Below are 19,333 nucleotides of genomic sequence, written 5' to 3'. Positions count from 1 at the left end.
ACGGGTTATAACACGAAACCTGTGAAGAGAGAGAGGAGAATCTGAACAAGGCGCACAAGACATGAGCAAAAAACATGGCACACCGTATGTATGCTTTTTGTCCTGAACGGGATAGAAAAATGTTAGCACTATTAATGCTAATATCCCTAATGTGAAAATGGCAGCAGAAACCATTATGGGCTTATACTCGCAGGTTTACAACAGTCAACCATTGCTTTCGTCGTACCTATGTTGTCAGCTTTTGATTTAGGAAACAGATGAAACATCTCCACTTTTGTTTCTCTCAATTCAGTTCAATTGTTGTTTGGCTCTTTCGAGTGAAATCCTGGTAGCCCTTTAAGGCAACATTGATTTGAGGGTGAATTATTGGCAAATCAAGCAATGGGAGCATAAATAAAAAGGCAACAAGAAAAAGAAAACCATCTTGGCAGCATCAAGCCAGAATAAACAGCAAGAGCAAGAAATAAGTTATGAGGTAGCAAGGAAGGAAGGAAAGAAAGTAAGAAATTAAGAAACTAATAAGCAAAACAAACTAAAAATGCACAAGTAGAGAGATGAAGCAGATGCTCTGATGATAATCTGCTCTCGCTCTCTCTTTCACACACACTCAACATTCAGCAGACTAGGTGCGTTTGAAGGCAGGCAACAATGCACGTGTGTGTGTGTTGGTGTAAATGCTAAGCCATCTGAGTGCACGGGCTCTACGAGGTGCCGTTAACGGAATGTAAGGACTCACTCCCGGGGGCACCAGTTGCATTGGCAGTGGAGAGAACTACGTGAGAGGGAGTAGAATTATTGGTTACGTCATGGAGTTGGCTGAGCACTGAAGAGCGGCGTCTCACTGCACCCTGAAACGAACCACTTCTCTTGAAGGTACTCACTACCTCCATCTGCAGGAGAGAGAGAAGGACATCACACAGACAGGCGAATGAGCTCAATGAAATGAACAGGACTGGGGGTTTTAGGGAGGAACGTCTTGCAGGAAAAGCAGCATTTCATAAATTGTTAATGTGCATGGCATGTTCGATGTTCAGGGTGTTTCTTCACCTATGAGCACTTTATTTATTTGTGTTAAAACCAATGGATTTAAATGTTCTTTTCGTTTTATGAAACTCGCATGAAAACTGTATTGGAATGCATTTTAAAATAAAAAACTGTCATTCTATCCTTGAAAGAAACCACATTTTTCATTTAAATATTACATCTTCTATCTAGTCAAAGTGAAATAATCCTTTTTTTTAATTATACAGATTGAATTTCTATCACAACCAACCATTTTGTCACTAGTAAAGTTAGCAAAAAGACAACAGTGTCAGTGAAAAGCATCCTTAAAATAATGAGAAACATGAGGTGAAGAAAATAATAAACAGAAACATTTTAGTGTTGAGTGTTAGACTACTTTTTATGTTTTATTATAATTTCCAATCAAGCTGTGATTTTGTGAAATCAATTTTTAGCAAGGATGTCTCCGGGTTCAAGTCTTTCTGTGTGGAGTTTGCATGTTCTCCCCGTGTCAGTGTGGGTTTCCTCTGGGTGCTCCGGTTTTCCCCACAATCCCAAAATATGCAGTATAGGTGAATTGGAGATGCTAAATTGTCCGTAGGTGTGAATGTGTGTGAGTCCCAAGCCATGTATTGCGAAGAGTTGGGGAAAGGCCTGGTGACCTACCCCGGAAAAATCATCGCCGAGAAAATTCATGGATGGTCTCTCGCATATGGCAAGTCGGATACGACTGAAATGGTTAATGAATTAATTAATTTAGGATACATAAACTCTTAAATTAGAAATTAGACTTTGCAAGTCAAAAAATATTAAATGTAAACATTTTGAGATGTGGAGGAAATTACATTTGTTGGTTCAGAAAGTAAATCCAAAACTAAAGTGCCTATACTTGAAGAAACATTGAGCATACAACCCACATTAATATTTAAAAATTCAAAAAGGCCAATTATAGTTACCAAGGACTGATATAATACATGGAGACGCAAGTAGAAGAGCAAAAAGGACTGAATTAAACGGCGTGATCAAGCAGCAGAGAGAATAAAGGATGAAGTGAGGGAGAGAGAGACGTTAAGATTTACAACACAGAAAGCTTGTTAAATATTAATATTTCATCAATTTATAAAGGCTGGTGAAGAAAGAAAAATATGTTTGAGTTATGAGGAAAGTAAAGTTTGAAAAAAGTGCGCAAACTAGAGCATGTGGCACAGAAGGCATTTGGTATATTTTAAGGCAGTATGCGTCTAAGCGGGAACGGCTGTCCCTGTCAGAAACAATGCAAAAGCAACATTAAAACAGACAGGAAAAGACGGAGACTGAACGTCACCTGAGTCTGAATGCGGTTGAGTCCTCGGAACCACAGGATCTGTCCTCGTCTCAGCTCTCTCTCGGCATGGTCAATCTCATCTTCATCCTCAGCTAGGTCTTCATCCATGATCTCGTCTGGAGCCGGCCCGTGGCCCGCTTCTCTCAGACACTTCAGATGATGTGTTGGCACTGATGCTATCACCTAGAAAAAAATACAGTAAAGTAAAACAAAAGCTGATATTTTTGAAACTCATTTTCTGTTTTTGAGAGCATCTAGAATGGCAAAGCGGTCGACTGCAGCACTTACCTGTCCCCAGACCAGCTCTGCCAATCCCACAAACAGGCACCAAAGCCACTGCTCCACATTTAAGGGGGAACAGCTAAAGGGTTTCCCACCAAACTGCACAATCACAATCTACAAATCACAAACAGAGATATAGGAGTGGAATGGTTTTCTTTCATCTGTGTGTAAAGTACAAATGCATCAAAATATATGAATTGGGGAAAGTGTATATTTGAGGTGGTGTGAGTTGTTTCGATTTCTTTTTAGCTTTTTCAGCATTTTAGCTTTTTTGTCCTTGCCATGTAACAATTAATAATAAAAAAATAAAACATTAATAGTTTATTTCTTAATTAATGTGAGTATAATATATATAACACAACTATATAGCAAATCAGCATATTAGAATGATTTCTGAAGGATCATGTGATACTGAAGACTGGAGTAATGGTGCTGAATATTCAGCTATTACAGGAATTAATTACTTTAAATAAAAAATATTATAATAGAAAACAGTTTTACTATTTCACAATATTACTGTTTTTACTGTATTTTTGATCAAATAAATGCAGCTTTGGTGAGCATAAGAGACTTCTTTCAAAAACGTTTAAAAATCTTTTAAATATTCCAAACTAAGTAGTGGCAGTGTGCATATGGCATTTAATTTATAAAGATCAATTAACAAGTAGAAATGGAAATAAAATAATCTACATTTAAATATCTATTTGTATGCGTTCACCTGTATTGCAAAGGTCCCCACCACGATTGAACAGAAGATGGGGTTTGAGAAGATTCCATCAAACACGTTCCTCTCTCCGTGGATCTTACGGGCATTGATCTCATTGAAGAGTTGCATGAGGACAAATGTGTTAAAGATGATGGTGTAATGTTCGGAGGGAGGAGAGTGAAGCGGAGCATTACGGCCGCTGTCTATATCAAAGATCTTCTCACCTGCACAAAAGGTCAGGGAAAGATGAAATGAATATCCAAAGACAATATACAATATCAACCAATACTGATAAATAAAAAACGGCAGATAAAAGAGTATGATCCTTGTAGACGAAGAAAGAGAACAGAACTTGTGTATCCAACAAATACTGGTTGGAACGTACCTACGAACAGCAGAGTGAAGATGATGATAAGCTGGAAGACTGCATGTCCGAGGATGTTTTTCATCATGGTTCTAGATATGAGGGGGTTGTTTCGGCCGTAGGGCTTCCTCAGGAGCAGCGCTTCAGTGGGCGGCTCCGTGGCAAGAGCAAGAGAAGCAAAGGTGTCCATGATCAGATTGACCCACAGCATCTGCACAGCCTTAAGGGGAGAATCCTACACACACACACACAAAAATAAATAAAATCACAGATTAGATGTCAGGTTTTATATACTCTTTTTTGTATTCTATCCTTCAATAGTTTGTGTTCAGTAAGAATTTTTTTTTTATGTTTTTGAAAGAAGAAAACAGTAATATTGTGAAATATTCTAACAAATTTTAAATATTTGTTTTCCATTTTAATATATTTTAAAATGTAATTTATTCCTGTGATGCCAAAGCTGAAATTTCATCATCATTACAACATTTTTTAATAATATCAATGTTAAAAACAGTAAGCTGTTTATTATTTTTGTGTAAACCGTGATCATTTTTTTCAGGATTCTTTGATGAATAGAAAGTTCAAATAACAGTATTTATTTGAAATAGAAATCTTTTGTAATATTATAAATGTCTTCGCTTTTGATCCATTTAATGTGACCTTTCTGAATATAATACTTTTTTTAAATGCATTCTTTTATATATATTAATGACCCCAAACTTTTGAATGGAAGTGTATGCATGTACCTGCGTGATGCAGGCACCAGTGAAGGCTACTATGACAGCCACCACATTCACTGTGAGCTGAAACTGTAAGAACTTGGAGATGCTGTCATACACGTTCCGTCCCCACATCACGGCCTTCACTATGCTGGAAAAGTTATCGTCCGTCAGGATGATGTCAGAGGCCTCCTTGGCCACATCTGTACCAGCAATTCCCTATGCAAACGGAGAAAGAGCATTCACACATCTACACTCACCGGCCACTTTATTAGGTACCCCATGCTAGTAACGGGTTGGACCCCCTTTTGCCTTCAGAACTGCCTCAATTCTTCGTGGCATAGATTCAACAAGGTGCTGGAAGCATTCCTCAGGGAGTTTGGTCCATATTGACATGATGGCATCACACAGTTGCCGCAGATTTGTCGGCTGCACATCCATGATGCGAATCTCCCGTTCCACCACATCCCAAAGATGCTCTATTGGGTTGAGATCTGGTGACTGTGGAGGCCATTTTAGTACAGTGAACTCATTGTCATGTTCAAGAAACCAATTTGAAATGATTAGAGCTTTGTGACATGGTGGAAGTAGCCATCAGAGGATGGGTACATGGTGGCCATAAAGGGATGGACATGGTCAGAAACAATGCTCAGGTAGGCCGTGGCATTTAAACGATGCCCAATTGGCACTAAGGGGCCTAAAGTGTGCCAGGAAAACATCCCCCACACCATTACACCACCACCACCAGCCTGCACAGTGGTAACAAGGCATGATGGTTCCATGTTCTCATTCTGTTTACGCCAAATTCTGACTCTAACATCTGAATGTCTCAACAGAAATCGAGACTCATCAGACCAGGCAACATTTTTCCAGTCTTCAACTGTTCAATTTTGGTGAGCTCTTGCAAATTGTAGCCTCTTTTTCCTATTTGTAGTGGAGATGAGTGGTACCCGGTGGAGTCTTCTGCTGTTGTAGCCCATCCGCCTCAAGGTTGTGCGTGTTGTGGCTTCACAAATGCTTTGCTGCATACCTCGGTTGTAACGAGTGGTTATTTCAGTCACTGTTGCCCTTCTATCAGCTCGAACCAGTCTGGCCATTCTCCTCTGACCTCTGGCATCAACAAGGCATTTCCGCCCACAGAACTGCCGCCGCTCACTGGATGTTTTTTCTTTTTCGGACCATTCTCTGTAAACCCTAGAGATGGTTGTGCGTGAAAATCCCAGTAGATTAGCAGTTTCTGAAATACTCAGACCAGCCCTTCTGGCACCAACAATCATGCCACGTTCAAAGTCACTCAAATCAACTTTCTTCCCCATACTGATGCTTGGTTTGAACTGCAGGAGATTGTCTTGACCATGTCTACATGCCTAAATGCACTGAGTTGCCGCCATGTGATTGGCTGCTTAGAAATTAAGTGTTAACGAGCAGTTGGACAGGTGTACCTAATAAAGTGGCCGGTGAGTGTATAATTCTGGCTTGTTTCATTTTAAAACTGAATTTTAAAAATAAAAATTACACCTTTGTTTTCACACTCTGTATATAACCATTCTGAATTTTCCCAGTTGAAATGCTTGTATGAAATGCACTGCAGGTCATATGAACTTTTTCAAAGTGTGGTTTGGAAGATGGCTTTTAAACTAATCAAAGAAATAAACCTTGCTGTCAATCAAACCTGAGCCCCACCAAAACCTTAAGCTTTAAAGGGATACTCCACCGTTTTTTCATATTAAACTATGTTATTCTCTTATCTAAGACGAGTTGATACATACCTCTCTCGTCTCAGTGCATGCACTGAATCGCTCTGTCGGGCGGAGATTTTTGAGAGCAGTTAGCTTAGCCCCATTCATTGTATATGGGCCAAACAGAGATGAAGTTAGAAGCGACCAAACACATCCACGTTTTCTCTATTTAAATATAGTTACACGAGTAGTTACACGACCAAGTATGGTGAAACTAAATAAAATGTGGCGCTCTGTATAAGCGGGTAAAATGGATAACTATAATGTATGGCGGAATAGCACTTATTGGGAGCACTTCGACTCGGCGCTGTAATATCTTCACTCGTGAAAAGTCCTCTCCCCCTCTCCCTCTCCCTCTCCCTCTCCCTGTCATTTCCGTCAATAGAACCAACGAGACCTGCACGCCTGCAGTAGTAGTAGTTTTTTGTGCAGAGTTGACGAAGTATCAGGGAGAGGGAGAGGGAGAGGGGAGAGGACTTTTCACGAGTGAAGATATTACAGCGCCGAGTCGAAGTGCTCCCAATAAGTGCTATTCCGCCATACATTATAGTTATCCATTTTACCCGCTTATAAAAAGCGCCACATTTTATTTAGTGTCACCATACTTGGTCGTGTAACTATATTTAAATAGAGAAAACGTGGATGTGTTTGGTCGCTTCTAACTTCATCTCTTCATCCATTCATTGCCCATATACAATGAATGGGGCTAAGCTAACTGCTCTCAAAGTTCTCCGCCCGACAGAGCGATTCAGTGCACGCACTGGGACGAGAGAGGTATTTATCAACTCGTCTTAGATAAGAGAATAACATAGTTTAATATGAAAAAACGGTGGAGTATCCCTTTAAACCAATGTTCATGGAATGTCTCATATTTAGCATCATTTGGATTTATCATTACACTTTGTGTCACAGAACCTCAAAAATATATGGCCCTCTCTCAATCTTTCATATATATTTAATGGATGGATCTTCTCACCATTGCAAACCCCACATCAGCTTTCTTTAGAGCAGGCCCGTCATTTGTGCCGTCACCGGTGACTGCAACCACCTGCCTTTGTTCCACAATGGTGCTGTCTATGATACCTGAACACAAGGCACACACGAAATAAACATAAAAATCGTAATAATCGAGATCAAAACATCTGTTCATCATCAACAGGAAAAGCACAGTATCTCTGCTCAAGTCAGCTTAAAAGTCATCATGTCACTTTTGTATTGTACAGCATATGATTATGAGATAGTTCCATTAAGGATATAATGGAGATGTAATCATCTTCAGAAGAACAAGGGATGAACGCAACTGAGGGAGAGACTCACCTTTGACAAGTGTGTGTTTGTCTGTGGGGGAAGAACGAGCAAGAACTCTGAGCTTGGGCCAAATTTTGTCAATGCGCTCTTGCTCAATCTGCAAAACATTTTTAAATAAAAATGAGATCTACACATTTTAGTTTGAGGATGGTGGGATTTTTTCAATGTTAAAAAAGACTTATGCTCAACCGGAATGCATTTATTTAAGCAAACATACAGTAAAAACGCAATGCAATATTGTAAACTATTATTACAATTCAAATGAACTGTTTTTTATTTTAATATGCAACTCATCACTAAGATGCCAAAGCAGAATTTTCAGCATCGTTACTCATTATTACTTCAGTGTCACATGATACTTCAGAAATCACTCTAACATGGTGATTTGCTCAAGAAACATTTATTAATATTATCTATGTTGAAAACTTGTTAATTAATTTTTTAGGATTTTTTGATGAATAGAAAGTTCAAAAGAACAGCATTTATTTGAAATATAAATCTTTTATAACATTGTAAATATCTTTACTGTCACTTTTGATCAATTTAATCCATCCTTTGCTGAATAAAATTATTAATTTCTTCAAAATAAATCTTACTGACCACAAATGTCTGAACATGTACGTAACTACATATATCGTCACTCATCTAGGTATTTTTCACTGGCTGTTGTGTATTCCATTTAAAATTTTGTGCAGGTTGTGTCTTTAGAATTAATCTTGGCAATAAGGAATATAATTATAATAATAATTCCTGTATAAGCTCATAATTATAAAACCTGGAAGTACTGTATACCTCTCCTTTCTCGTTCCTGATTCTCCTATTGAATTCCTTCCCATCTATACACAGGAAGTCGTCGCCAGGACTGATGATGCCACACTTGGCAGCAATGGCACGCGCAGTGTTTATGTTGTCACCCGTCACCATACGCACAGTGATGCCTGCTTGTTGGCACTTTTTGATGGCATCTGGGACCTGATTGGAATTACAATTAGCAAACTAGAACAGATTTCGATGTCATAAATATCCCTCATATACAGCATCTTATTATTATCATAAAAGATTTTTTAGAGGTTAAAATGTAGGTGTAGTATCTTAGATAGGAGAACTGCAAACAGACATCTAAGTAAACTGGTCTGCATACCTCCGGTCGAACAGGGTCTTCAATGCCGACCACGGTGATACAGATGAGGTTGGAGACAATATCGGCCTCGTTGTCCCAGTCTGGCATGGGGTCAGCTGGAAGCTCCCGATAAGCGATGCAAATCGTACGAAGGCCCTCGCATGCCATCGGTTCAATCACTTTCTTCACCATCTCATCTCTGTCCCGTGGCTTAAAGGCATGAACCTCACCGTCACGGGCTAAGATGAAGGAGCACCTGGGATGAAGGCAGAACTGTTTAATTTCGTTTTACACTGCATTTTTTTGACAAAGACTGCGCTGTTCATATTTACCCAAAAGCTAGCTAGAAGGAGGTGAGGTGTAATTGTTACTTCCTTTTAACACTTACACTCTTTTATTTGACAAACTGCAGTCTGTACATGCTACTAATCTTCAGAAAAAGAAAACTTTGTTCAATAAGGATTAATATCAAAATTAGTGGCAACCTCAATGGCACACGCAGAACAAAACCTCAGAACACTCACATACTCTCCATTCCTCTCCACTCTTCCAGCAGTGTAGGGTTAAAATAGTCACTGAATTCAATATTTATTGATCAAGGCTAATTTTTTCTGTTCTATTTGGCACTATTCACAAATTAGGTACAAATTAGGTCTTAAAGAAAGATAGCCTAGTCCTTGGCTTTAACTTTTTTTTTAACAAATGGCCGGTGAAATAAGCTTAACCTTCACAAAATGTTGATTATCAATATCAGAACTTCAGTATCAGTTTTGAAAGAAGTTTCTTGTGTTCACAAAGGCTGCATTATTTGATCAAAAATACAGTAAAAGCTGTAATATTGTGTAATATTATTTCAATTTAAATAATTTTAGTGAATTTCTGCTCAAGAAACATTTCTTATTATCATCACATTTAAAAATAGCTGGCCTGCTTATTTAAGTGGGGAAACAGTGATACAGTGTTGTCTTAGTGATCTCAAACTAAACTTTTGAATGGTAGTGTATATATATAGTGTAAATAAGTTTTAATATGTTTTAGTATATACAGGCTACATGTCATTTTACCATTACAACATAATTATTGTGATTTTAAAAAACACAGGTGGGACAAGCCAAAATCACGACGTACACAAAGACTAACAGAACTTACTTTTTGAGCAGGATCTCAGAGGCTCCTTTGCTGTATAAACGGAAGCTTCCGTCGGGCATCTGAATGACGGTGCTCATGGATTTTCTAACAGAATTAAAAGTGTAGACTTTATAGAGCTTCTCTTCAGGGATCTGCTCCCTCACAGCTTGGTAGTCCTGTTTCAGGTCCATCACGAGTCCCAGCAGAGAACACTCTGTCTTATTACCCACCTGTTTGGGCAGCCCACCTTCCTTATCTGCAGCCTAAGGGAAGAGGTGAAGAGAGAGGAAGGAATGGTGAATGAAAGGATGAAATGAGGGTTATAAAACTAAAAAACGTAAAATCACTACATGGCCTCTCTTGGTTTACTGCTTTAGTAAAAGCCTCTCACCATTATTTTGGAGGTGTAGGCGCAGTTCACGGCAATAGCACTGGTGACGAGCTCCAGTGTCCGGGGGTTAATCTGATCTGGTGTTGGGATGTCACGGAAGTGCTGGTCCAGAATATAAATCTGCACCACTGTCATCCGGTTTGTGGTGAGGGTCCCTGTTTTATCGGAGCAAATAGCCGTGGCATTGCCCATAGTCTCGCAGGCATCCAAATGACGCACCAGGTTATTATCCTTCATCATTTTCTGTGGAAAGACATTGATAGGAAGTGTTAAAATGTTAAGAGCACAAGCCAATGTGTGTAAATGATGACACTTCCATGGACTCACAGGTGCATTCTTCAACATAACGTTACAGAAAATGCCAGTTATTCATTTCTGACTAACCTTTACGGAATAGGCCAGTGATATGGTGACAGCCAGTGGCAAACCCTCTGGCACAGCCACCACCAGAACTGTAACTCCGATGATGAAGAATTTGACAAAGTACTGCACATAAATAGGTGTGCACTCCGTCAGCCACACCCGTCCCTGAATGACGAATGTTTCGATCACGAAGTACAGCATCAGGATAATCACAGTGATGGCGGACATCACCAGACCTGAAATAATTAATACATCTGATTGCTAAGAAAGTAATTTCACACCTTTAAGAGCCGAAAATTTAAGACCAAATAATTGCAGACCAAAATGTACACTACCGGAAGACCTTGACCTAAAACATCCTAACAGCAGACCTCCCCACCTGCTTTCCCGATTTGCACTGCCAGCTTGGTGAGTTTGCCCTGAAGAACTGATTTCTCCTTCTTGGGCACACTGGCTTTTTTCTTCTCTTTCTCCTCCACTTCCCCACCTTCTGCACTCTTCAGAGGCTGCATCTCCATGGCAACCGCCTCATCCTGTTTCTTAGCTATAGTGGGTCAAAGAGACGAAGTGATCAGGCAGGCAGAATAATCACAGGTAACTGTTGGAAATGTTTAGAATAGCACTTACAATACTACACACTATTTTGCGGTTTGCATATACACTGTATCCTGCTCACACTATCATTATTTGATCTGACTGACAAGACATTTTACTAAATAATTCATTAGGGATGCACCGATATGAAAACTTCGGCCGATTCCAATAACCAATAATTCTTTATATTTGAAAGCCGATAACCGATATATTGGCCGATAAATCTAAATCCAAACTTTTATATTATTTTTGAGAGCCTGATTACAAAAAAAAGTCTCATCATTAAAAGCCATGTCCCAAACACTTAAAGCCGCAGTCGGCAAGTCTGGCAGATTGAGTGGACTTAGGCAAAATTTTGAATGTTTACAACTCTTATGCCCTCCCCCACTATCAACGGATACCCTCCCACCGAGTTCGTGCTCGTCAGTGCGTTTGCACCAGGTTATCTGTGAGCGCGCCCGTCTCATCAGCATCCATCAACACCATGGGTTATTTGGAGGTATGCTGTCCTGGCTAATCTACTGATAGATTGCAATTGCTAACGTCATTTATACTCTAAATGAGCTTACTTGATTTGTTAGTGTTTTGAAAGCGAGATACATCCGCCATCACTCTTCGTTACTGCGCGAACTTCAGGCGTGTGCATGTGATTGTAATGTGCGTGAGGGGTGGTGTGTGCCCGATCTGTGATTGACAGTCAGATCTCACACCCCCTTGCGCTCATTGGACAAGATGATCCGGGAGCTGTGGATTTTTGCAAAACAAATAACACGCTCCAGGTGGAGTTAGAAGCTCGGTTTTTTTTCTAAAACCACTTTATTTATGTTGTTCTGTCGGATTATAGTGTCGATTTCACTGAATATGATAAAAAAAATGTTGCCGACGGCAGCTTTAAACATAAATCAAACATATACAGTACAGTAGCCTAGTTGTCAACACTCCCGATTTTTAGCCCTATCTCCCGGACCCCTCCCGGTGTGTTATTTCTCCCGGGAAACTCCCGTAATTTGCATGGCCCGAACACCTTTATGAATAATCGGACCAATATGTTTGTCTCATGTTGACCAGTTGCCAGATCTTGTATTAAATGCATTATATTCACACAATCCACACACCATATACAATTTCAACCAGTTTGTCATCTCAACCTGGCAACCTATACCCCAGTTGCGCAGTCGCCGAAAGCTTAAACCGAAAGCGAGCACCCACAAATAAATAAAATAATAATTAAATAATGCAAACAAGCCATTGGACAACATTACTTGTGTATAAAGAATCAAAATACATGTGCCATGGATAAATTAATTGGAATAGCCTCCACACAGACAATACTGAAATGATTTTAATTAAACCATATTCTTGAAGAAAATAATATGAGAAAAATAAAAGTGCTAGTTATTATTAATAATGCATCAATGTTTTTGAAAAAGAAACATCTAAAATTAAGCCTATATGACAGACCTGCGCTGCACGTTGCATTTAACTGTATTTCCCTTTCGAAGTGATTCCAATCATATTTCAAGCCATTCAAAACCACCATGGCCAACAGCGTGCATCTAAGCGTCTCAGATGAAGGAAATAATACATTATTTATCGGCTTTAATATATCGGCAAAATTTCTTATCAGGCCGATAATGATAACATTAAAAATGAACGTATAACGATACCGATATGGTGGCCAATATAATAGCAGGATGACACTCGTTACATGCAAAGTAAGCTGAGCTCAAAGTGACAATAATGTACCATGCAATGATTTGAAATGCTTATTGTTATGCTATTTCAAATACAACTTTGGAAAAAAAATAGTAGGCAGTATACTGTGTATACAGTGCGGTATGTAGTATTTGATTCTGAAATAGCCTGTATAATGACTACATCTCATCATAAATCTATCTGAACTCAATTCTACATCAGTCTTGAAAGTCACCTTTATTTTGATTGTTCTCCAGGGTCCCATCTTGTTTCCCTGCGAAAGTTAATGCAGACATTTAATCAAAAACAAAAAAAAATTGTTTCTGCTGCTTGAGGTCAATGTACCTGACATGAAAGAACAATAAAGTGCATGAGAAAGAAAACATAAAACATGGAGGGATAATATTTGACAGATATGGAGAGTTAAAACCAGGATGTCTGTTTATGAGTCTCTCTCTATTGTGAATGTCACCTACCATTTATGATGTTGTGTTCTTTGGCTTCAACACTGGGGAACTGCGTGGATGAATTACTATTGACCTCTGATAGAATTGTTGGATAGGACAAAAACGAAGGTGGTATGTAAAGACATAAAATAAAAACCTAAATGCTGAACAAAAACAATGAAAAATCAACTCAAACGAGTGAGCAACATTTCTGAGAATTTCAGTGCATCGAAATAGAATTGACCCAGAACATTAGACATTTCGAATCTGGATCATTCTATGTGGGTACTCAAGCAGAAGGATTTTTCTTTTATAATGTTCATGTTTATTCATGCTCAGTTTTCAATCATATATAAAATATTTTCAAAGATCTGTCAGACGCCAACCTTTCTTGCAGTCTTTCTTCTCTTCCTCCATCTCTCCGGCCCCCAGGAGGGTGAAGATGATTCCCGTTTGAGAGTTGACACCAACAGCGGTCACCACCATTTTCCCTGACCCCTCCATTACATGAGTGCCTGAAAATTGAGGGACACAGAGAAGACTTTTTACAGTAAATATTTTCATACCTATTCCCTTAAAGGGGTCATCGGATGCCCATTTTCCACAAGTTGGTATGATTCTTTAGGGTGTTCGTGTAAAGTTAGTGACATACTTTGGTTAAAATACCTCAATGGTTGTGTAAAACAACACCCTTTTTACATCTGAATGATAATGAGCAACTGCTAACCCCACCCCTCTCTGCCGTGGAGCATGTCGACACAAGACATGTAACGTGTTGCCATGGCAACCTGCCACTGCAGAAAGTATACAAATGGCTGAGGGGGAAATATGCTAATACGGGACCGTCCGCCAGTGGTCGTGGGCGGAGCATCATATGACATCATATCGCTCAGAAAATCCAAACGGCTTGATTATTGAGAGTGTTTAGGCTTTTTGAGGATTAAAAAAAAAAAAGGAGTGAATGGATTTTTTTTCATTGTTGCATCCGATGACCCCTTTAAAAAGCCCATCAAACACCAGTTACCACTTTTCATACAAACACAAATTAAAATAGCTTATTGGCGCCATCTCGTGACTCAAAAGGTTTAGCAAGTGACTAAAAGACTTCAATTTTAATTTCTCCAGTCACCAGTTAGAGAATGTTTAATCTAAAACAATCAATTGCATGTCATCTTTTATACAAGGATTTTAGGGACTGTGTCAATCTCTAAAGGTGTCATAAAAACCTTTAAATTCATATCCAATTTAAAAAAAACACTGTTGTAGAACAGCTCCTTCATCTATAGGACTTAACTTGGTATTTGTAAACTGAGGTTAAGGGGAAATATAAGCCTATAAATGTTCATTCATTGTATGAGTCACGGATAACCTCCTCATGTAATGTATTGTGTTTGTTTGTTGTGCTCACATTAGCCCCTGCACTTGTCTAAACCAAGGATCAAAATTAAGGCTGAAGTCTCTTCCATGGCCTTTCCTCTTAGCGTGTAATACAATTAAACTGAGCCAGATTGCTTCTTTGTTCCCTGGTTCGCTCCACATTAATTCTTTCTTTACCAGTATTTTTGTCTTGTTTTCAAGTAAAAATATTGAAACACCCATAACGATATTTGTTAAAAAACTAAACAAATAATGGTTACACTTAACTAAGAATAAGGTTTCATTAGTTAACTACTTAAGTTAACCTGAACTAAGAATGAACAAGCATTCATTAATCTTAGTTAATATTCATTTCAGCATTTACTAATACATAATTAAAATCAAAAGTTGTATTTGTTAACATTAGTTAATGCACTGTGAACTAACATGAACAATCAATGAACAACTGTATTTTTATTAACCCGTTTAATCCCACCGGTCACAATTGTGACCGCAGCTTTTTTCTTATTTCTGGAAGCTCTAAAAATGTTTTTATTGACTTTGGGCAAGAAATTCAACTTTTAAATGACAAAATAGATTGTCTTGATTAAAATCAATTAATGTCATGTGACTAGTGTGAAAGGTCACATGACCAGATCAGTTCACTTTCTGCTTGCACATCTAGAAGAAGATGTCTTCCTCAGACTACTACAAAAAGTAGTATATAAAACATCTTAATTTACATATAGAACTATCATATTTTGTACATATATTCTTTAAAGGGTCTACTACTGATATATTTTGAGAATTATACTCCTGCATATATATTTTGCTCGTAAGACTTGTAAATTTGTTTACGGTCACAATTGTGACCGGTAGTATAACACAGTGCTTCAATTGAAAACAGAGGTATTGGCTGGTATTGGCAGGTTTTGGCAATCCTACACTGAATGGATGGATGTGAGGGGGATGGATGATCTTGGCAAAAGAGAAGTGCTCACTAACACAGATTTAGACAGATTTGTGAAGAATATTTGAGAGAAATAGGCCTTTTGTGTACATAGAAAAGGTCTTAGATCTTTGAGTTCAGCTCATGAAAAATGGGGGCAAAAACAAAAGTATTGCGTTTATAATTTTGTTCAGTGTAGTGATGAGTGTCCCAGAAACGGTCAATGTGCTGGACCTTCTTGACGTACGTGACCCCCTTCCCCCCCACCCCCACCCCAAATTGAAAGTGACTGTGATAGTGATGGCTCAGATAGGGAGTACCAGGGTGAAACAGCCCATTTGCCAAGTAGACTATTGAATGGCGACGCAGAGGTGAATTATCTGGAGGATTGGGCAGATGTTCATGAGAACCAAATGGTGTGCCCCACACATGACCACAAACAACCCTTTCTACAACGTATGGCCCATCTTCAGTGCACTGAATGAGTGAACACACATCTTCCTGAAATTGGCCTAGGACAGGGCCCAAGTGTAGTCATGGTCTAGCCCATACGGGTCTAGCCGAACAAGCAGAAGTTCCTCCAGGGTGTAACTTTGTACATGACAACCTTTTCACCTCACTAAGCCTTCTTCACGAAATGACAAAACGAGATATTGGATGTCTTGGAATGAATTGTGTCAATAGGTCTAATTGAAGAATTTGAATGAATTCTGACTATGTTGTTTCCCACCGGTCACTATTGTGACCGAGTATAAAACCTAATATTTCACTAACTTAACCAACATAAAATCAAAAAAGGCATAATGTTTGAGTGTTAGGGAGGTCTAAGGAGTAAAATGCATGTACTCAAGTTGCAAGAAAAAATTTGGGATTAAACGGGTTAACTAACATTAGCAAAGATGAATAAATACTGTAACAAATGTATTGCTCATTGTTAGTTCCTGTTAGTTAATACATTGAGACCTTATTGTAAAGTGTTACCCAAAAAACTACCTGAGAAGCGTTTATCCTACACCGTTGTTTTTTGTTTTAAGAATTACATCGAACACACTTTAGTGATGCTTATGACTATTGCCAATGAGAGAAGATATGTTTCACAGGGATAAACAAGACAAAATTACTGATTAAGACAATCATTTTTTTGCAGCATGCCTTTCCTTCTTCACAACAGAAGCCTTCAAACATACATGTTGAGAAGAGCCGCCTCTCCCATTGTGACAGAGAAAATAATATGCGCTCCTTGATGATTAATTACACAAGCTGATGAACGACAGAAAAAGCTTGTCAATAAAACAAGACAGTTCCACAGAAACTAGTCATTTTAAAGTTCAAAAATGTGCAGCAAGAGATAATTACTGGGGTAACATGGAACTCTTAATTTAATTTCAATTGAAATAAAATAAAATTTGAAATAAAATAAAAAAATAATTCGTGACATGGATCATATGACGCCTTGTACAAAGGGTCAGAACTTCTTGCATCCAATTTTAAAATGCAATTTATTTCTGTGATAGCAAATCTGATGTATATATCTTTTGTAATATTATAAATGTCTTTACTGTCAATTTGTCACTTTCCTGAATAAAAGTATTAATTTCTTTAAAAAAAACAAATCTGAGCAGTATAGTGTACATTCTTTAATTCACCGTTTCACTCAAATATTAGCTGAAAATATAGGTAAACCAAGTGATTCTGAATTGGACACTCAAGGAAGTTAATGATATTCAAAAAAAATCTTTGCACAAATTAGTATTCATTATTCTCCGTTAACGTCAATTTATTTATGCAAGCCCATTCTAATCAGGTTACACATGCATTTTTCACATAACTGCCTAAAAGCAAGTTATGTTTCCATAGATTCCATTTCCCATTTTTCTTTCACACTTGATTATGTTGAGGTTGAGGTTGAGGTCGTGGGCGCTGTGTGTGTGGCCAAGCGGAGAAACAGATGCTTCTCTGGTGAGCTGTGATCATTAGAAAGAAGTGGCAGAGCAGGTCTCTGGAGGGCCGAACACAAATCTGAGCCCTTCTCCAGGAAGCAGGGATGAGGGAAGTAGCTGATTAACCTGTTTATCAGACCTCAGGGACATTATCTCATTAAACCAGTCAATGAGATTTAACCCAAGCACTGTGCATCCTCAGTGTTAAAGTATTGACAAAATACTTTGCGAGCAAAGTACCCATCCCCCTCAAACAGCAAATTGGTTCAATTTAGATGGATTGCAACAGTGTCATCCTAAATTAATTGATATTGGTGATTTTTTTAACACAATCAAAGACTTACAGTATACTATAGACACATGATGTCGCCATAAGGGAATAGTGCCCGTGGGTTTAAGGGTCCTGCTCAAACAAACAAAACACCCTTTGCATGTTCAAACCTGCCACCTTTTCGATTTTTAACCACTAGTCTGCTCCAATGATCTGTTTGCATCCCAAATCATCTGAATTCTTGAACAGATGGTGAATATCTTTCAGTATTTGGATGGTTCTGAATAACCAGAACTATTTATGTAAAAAAAAAACACAAACATTCATCACAACCTATGGCCATATGGCCGACCCAGTCCAACCCAACCCCACGCAAACATATGTTCACTTACATAACCTTTACTCCCTACCTGATAGCAGCATGGGATCCTTGTCGATGGATTTGCCTACGTGATCAGACTCTCCAGTGAGGGAGCTCTCATCGATCTTGAGGTCGTTCCCTTGGATGAGAACACCATCCGCAGGCAGGAGGTCGCCTATGGGGCCCCAGAGTGACAGTAACAGATCAATTACATCTTAGCGGCTTTGAATACTACTTCCTCTAATGAATGAAATATTCAAAGGCATCTTCACATTTTCTCTCTCTCTCTCTCGCGCTCTCTCTCTCTATATGTATATATATGCATAATTTCTAAAAGATTCTACATTTAAATGTAAATTATTTAGATTATTTACTTCACGACAGGTAAATAGGGTATAAAAAACTAATATACATCGCCATGCTTCCCGAGTTGATCGATTAGCATTCTATAATTAAATATGCACTAATTTGCATACATTTCCAGAACAGAAATCTGAACATTGGATAAAGCCAGGTTCAAACTCTTTATTCAATTTTGTTGACGAATTAGAGTTAAAGGTTTTTACAGAAGGGAATTTGGAGATTTTGTATTTATCGCTCAATAAATCTGAAAATAGTCTTTCCACTAGTTTGAAACAACACTATAGTTGTATAACAACATAATAGCCCAAAATCTCAAAACTGACCGCCTTTTGCCTGTAGTGTCTCGCCTTAAATACATAATTAAATCGTTAATAAAATATAAAAATCATTGAATTAATTATTAAACCACCAAAATAATGTACCTTTTATTTCATTTTAGCATTTGTTTGCACTCATTTTTCCTTTTTAGCATTATTTGTGAAAATAAAAATTGCTATTTCATTTTCAGGGTTACAGTTGTCGGCACGTCACACAACAATAGGGGCCATCGCGTTTAGTTTAAGGTGCATTTTTGTAAATTGGTTCTTTTAAGCTGGTTCTTTTTAGTGAGCTGTTAGCACAGATATACAAGTTACTCAGTCAAACCCCACTTTCGGAAGTGCCTGACAATCACTCCAACTCATTCAGTGCTCTAGTTAGTCCAACAGTACACTGAACTGAGAACAGTACGGACTGTTTCCGAGGGTCATTAAGGGGGCGAAATGTATGTAGGATGTAGGAGTAGCGTAAGCTTAGGTGAGAGTTGACGCCTCTCGCAGTTCAAACAAATATTGCAACAAACTCAAGCTCCTCCACCATTTCTCTTTAAGAATTCTCGTTTTAGGATTCAAATTTGTGACCGGTGTTTTGTTT

General features: G+C 38.4%; 1 protein-coding gene across 6 annotated transcripts in view; it reads right to left on the bottom strand.

Moving 5' to 3' along the window:
- The window catches only part of atp2b3a (ATPase plasma membrane Ca2+ transporting 3a), a 29,634-nt gene that overhangs the window by 3,595 nt on the left and 6,706 nt on the right, over positions 1 to 19,333 (bottom strand). The window contains exons 5-22 of one of the 6 annotated variants that reach the window (XM_056259654.1): positions 18,108 to 18,233; positions 13,568 to 13,696; positions 13,212 to 13,277; positions 12,971 to 13,009; positions 10,826 to 10,990; positions 10,468 to 10,682; positions 10,084 to 10,326; positions 9,714 to 9,955; positions 8,586 to 8,820; positions 8,237 to 8,416; positions 7,454 to 7,541; positions 7,113 to 7,219; positions 4,425 to 4,616; positions 3,700 to 3,913; positions 3,327 to 3,538; positions 2,615 to 2,722; positions 2,327 to 2,509; positions 804 to 890 (exon numbers count right to left, since the gene is read on the bottom strand). In XM_056259654.1, coding sequence (XP_056115629.1) covers positions 804 to 890; positions 2,327 to 2,509; positions 2,615 to 2,722; positions 3,327 to 3,538; positions 3,700 to 3,913; positions 4,425 to 4,616; positions 7,113 to 7,219; positions 7,454 to 7,541; positions 8,237 to 8,416; positions 8,586 to 8,820; positions 9,714 to 9,955; positions 10,084 to 10,326; positions 10,468 to 10,682; positions 10,826 to 10,990; positions 12,971 to 13,009; positions 13,212 to 13,277; positions 13,568 to 13,696; positions 18,108 to 18,233 — 2,831 coding nt within the window. Of the gene's footprint in view, positions 1 to 736; positions 891 to 2,326; positions 2,510 to 2,614; positions 2,723 to 3,326; positions 3,539 to 3,699; positions 3,914 to 4,424; positions 4,617 to 7,112; positions 7,220 to 7,453; positions 7,542 to 8,236; positions 8,417 to 8,585; positions 8,821 to 9,713; positions 9,956 to 10,083; positions 10,327 to 10,467; positions 10,683 to 10,825; positions 10,991 to 12,970; positions 13,010 to 13,211; positions 13,278 to 13,567; positions 13,697 to 18,107; positions 18,234 to 19,333 lie in introns of all 6 variants that reach the window. The other 5 variants (XM_056259658.1, XM_056259656.1, XM_056259655.1 and 2 more) reach the window with 5 other exon arrangements.

This window comes from Rhinichthys klamathensis, unplaced genomic scaffold (genome assembly GCF_029890125.1).
Source record: "Rhinichthys klamathensis goyatoka isolate OS25496 unplaced genomic scaffold, OSU_Roscu_1.1 h1tg000169l_1, whole genome shotgun sequence".
Classification (NCBI taxonomy): Eukaryota; Metazoa; Chordata; class Actinopteri; order Cypriniformes; family Leuciscidae; genus Rhinichthys; species Rhinichthys klamathensis.
The sequence above is the reverse complement of the archived record's forward strand: the minus strand, read 5'-3'. Positions and strand labels throughout refer to the sequence as shown.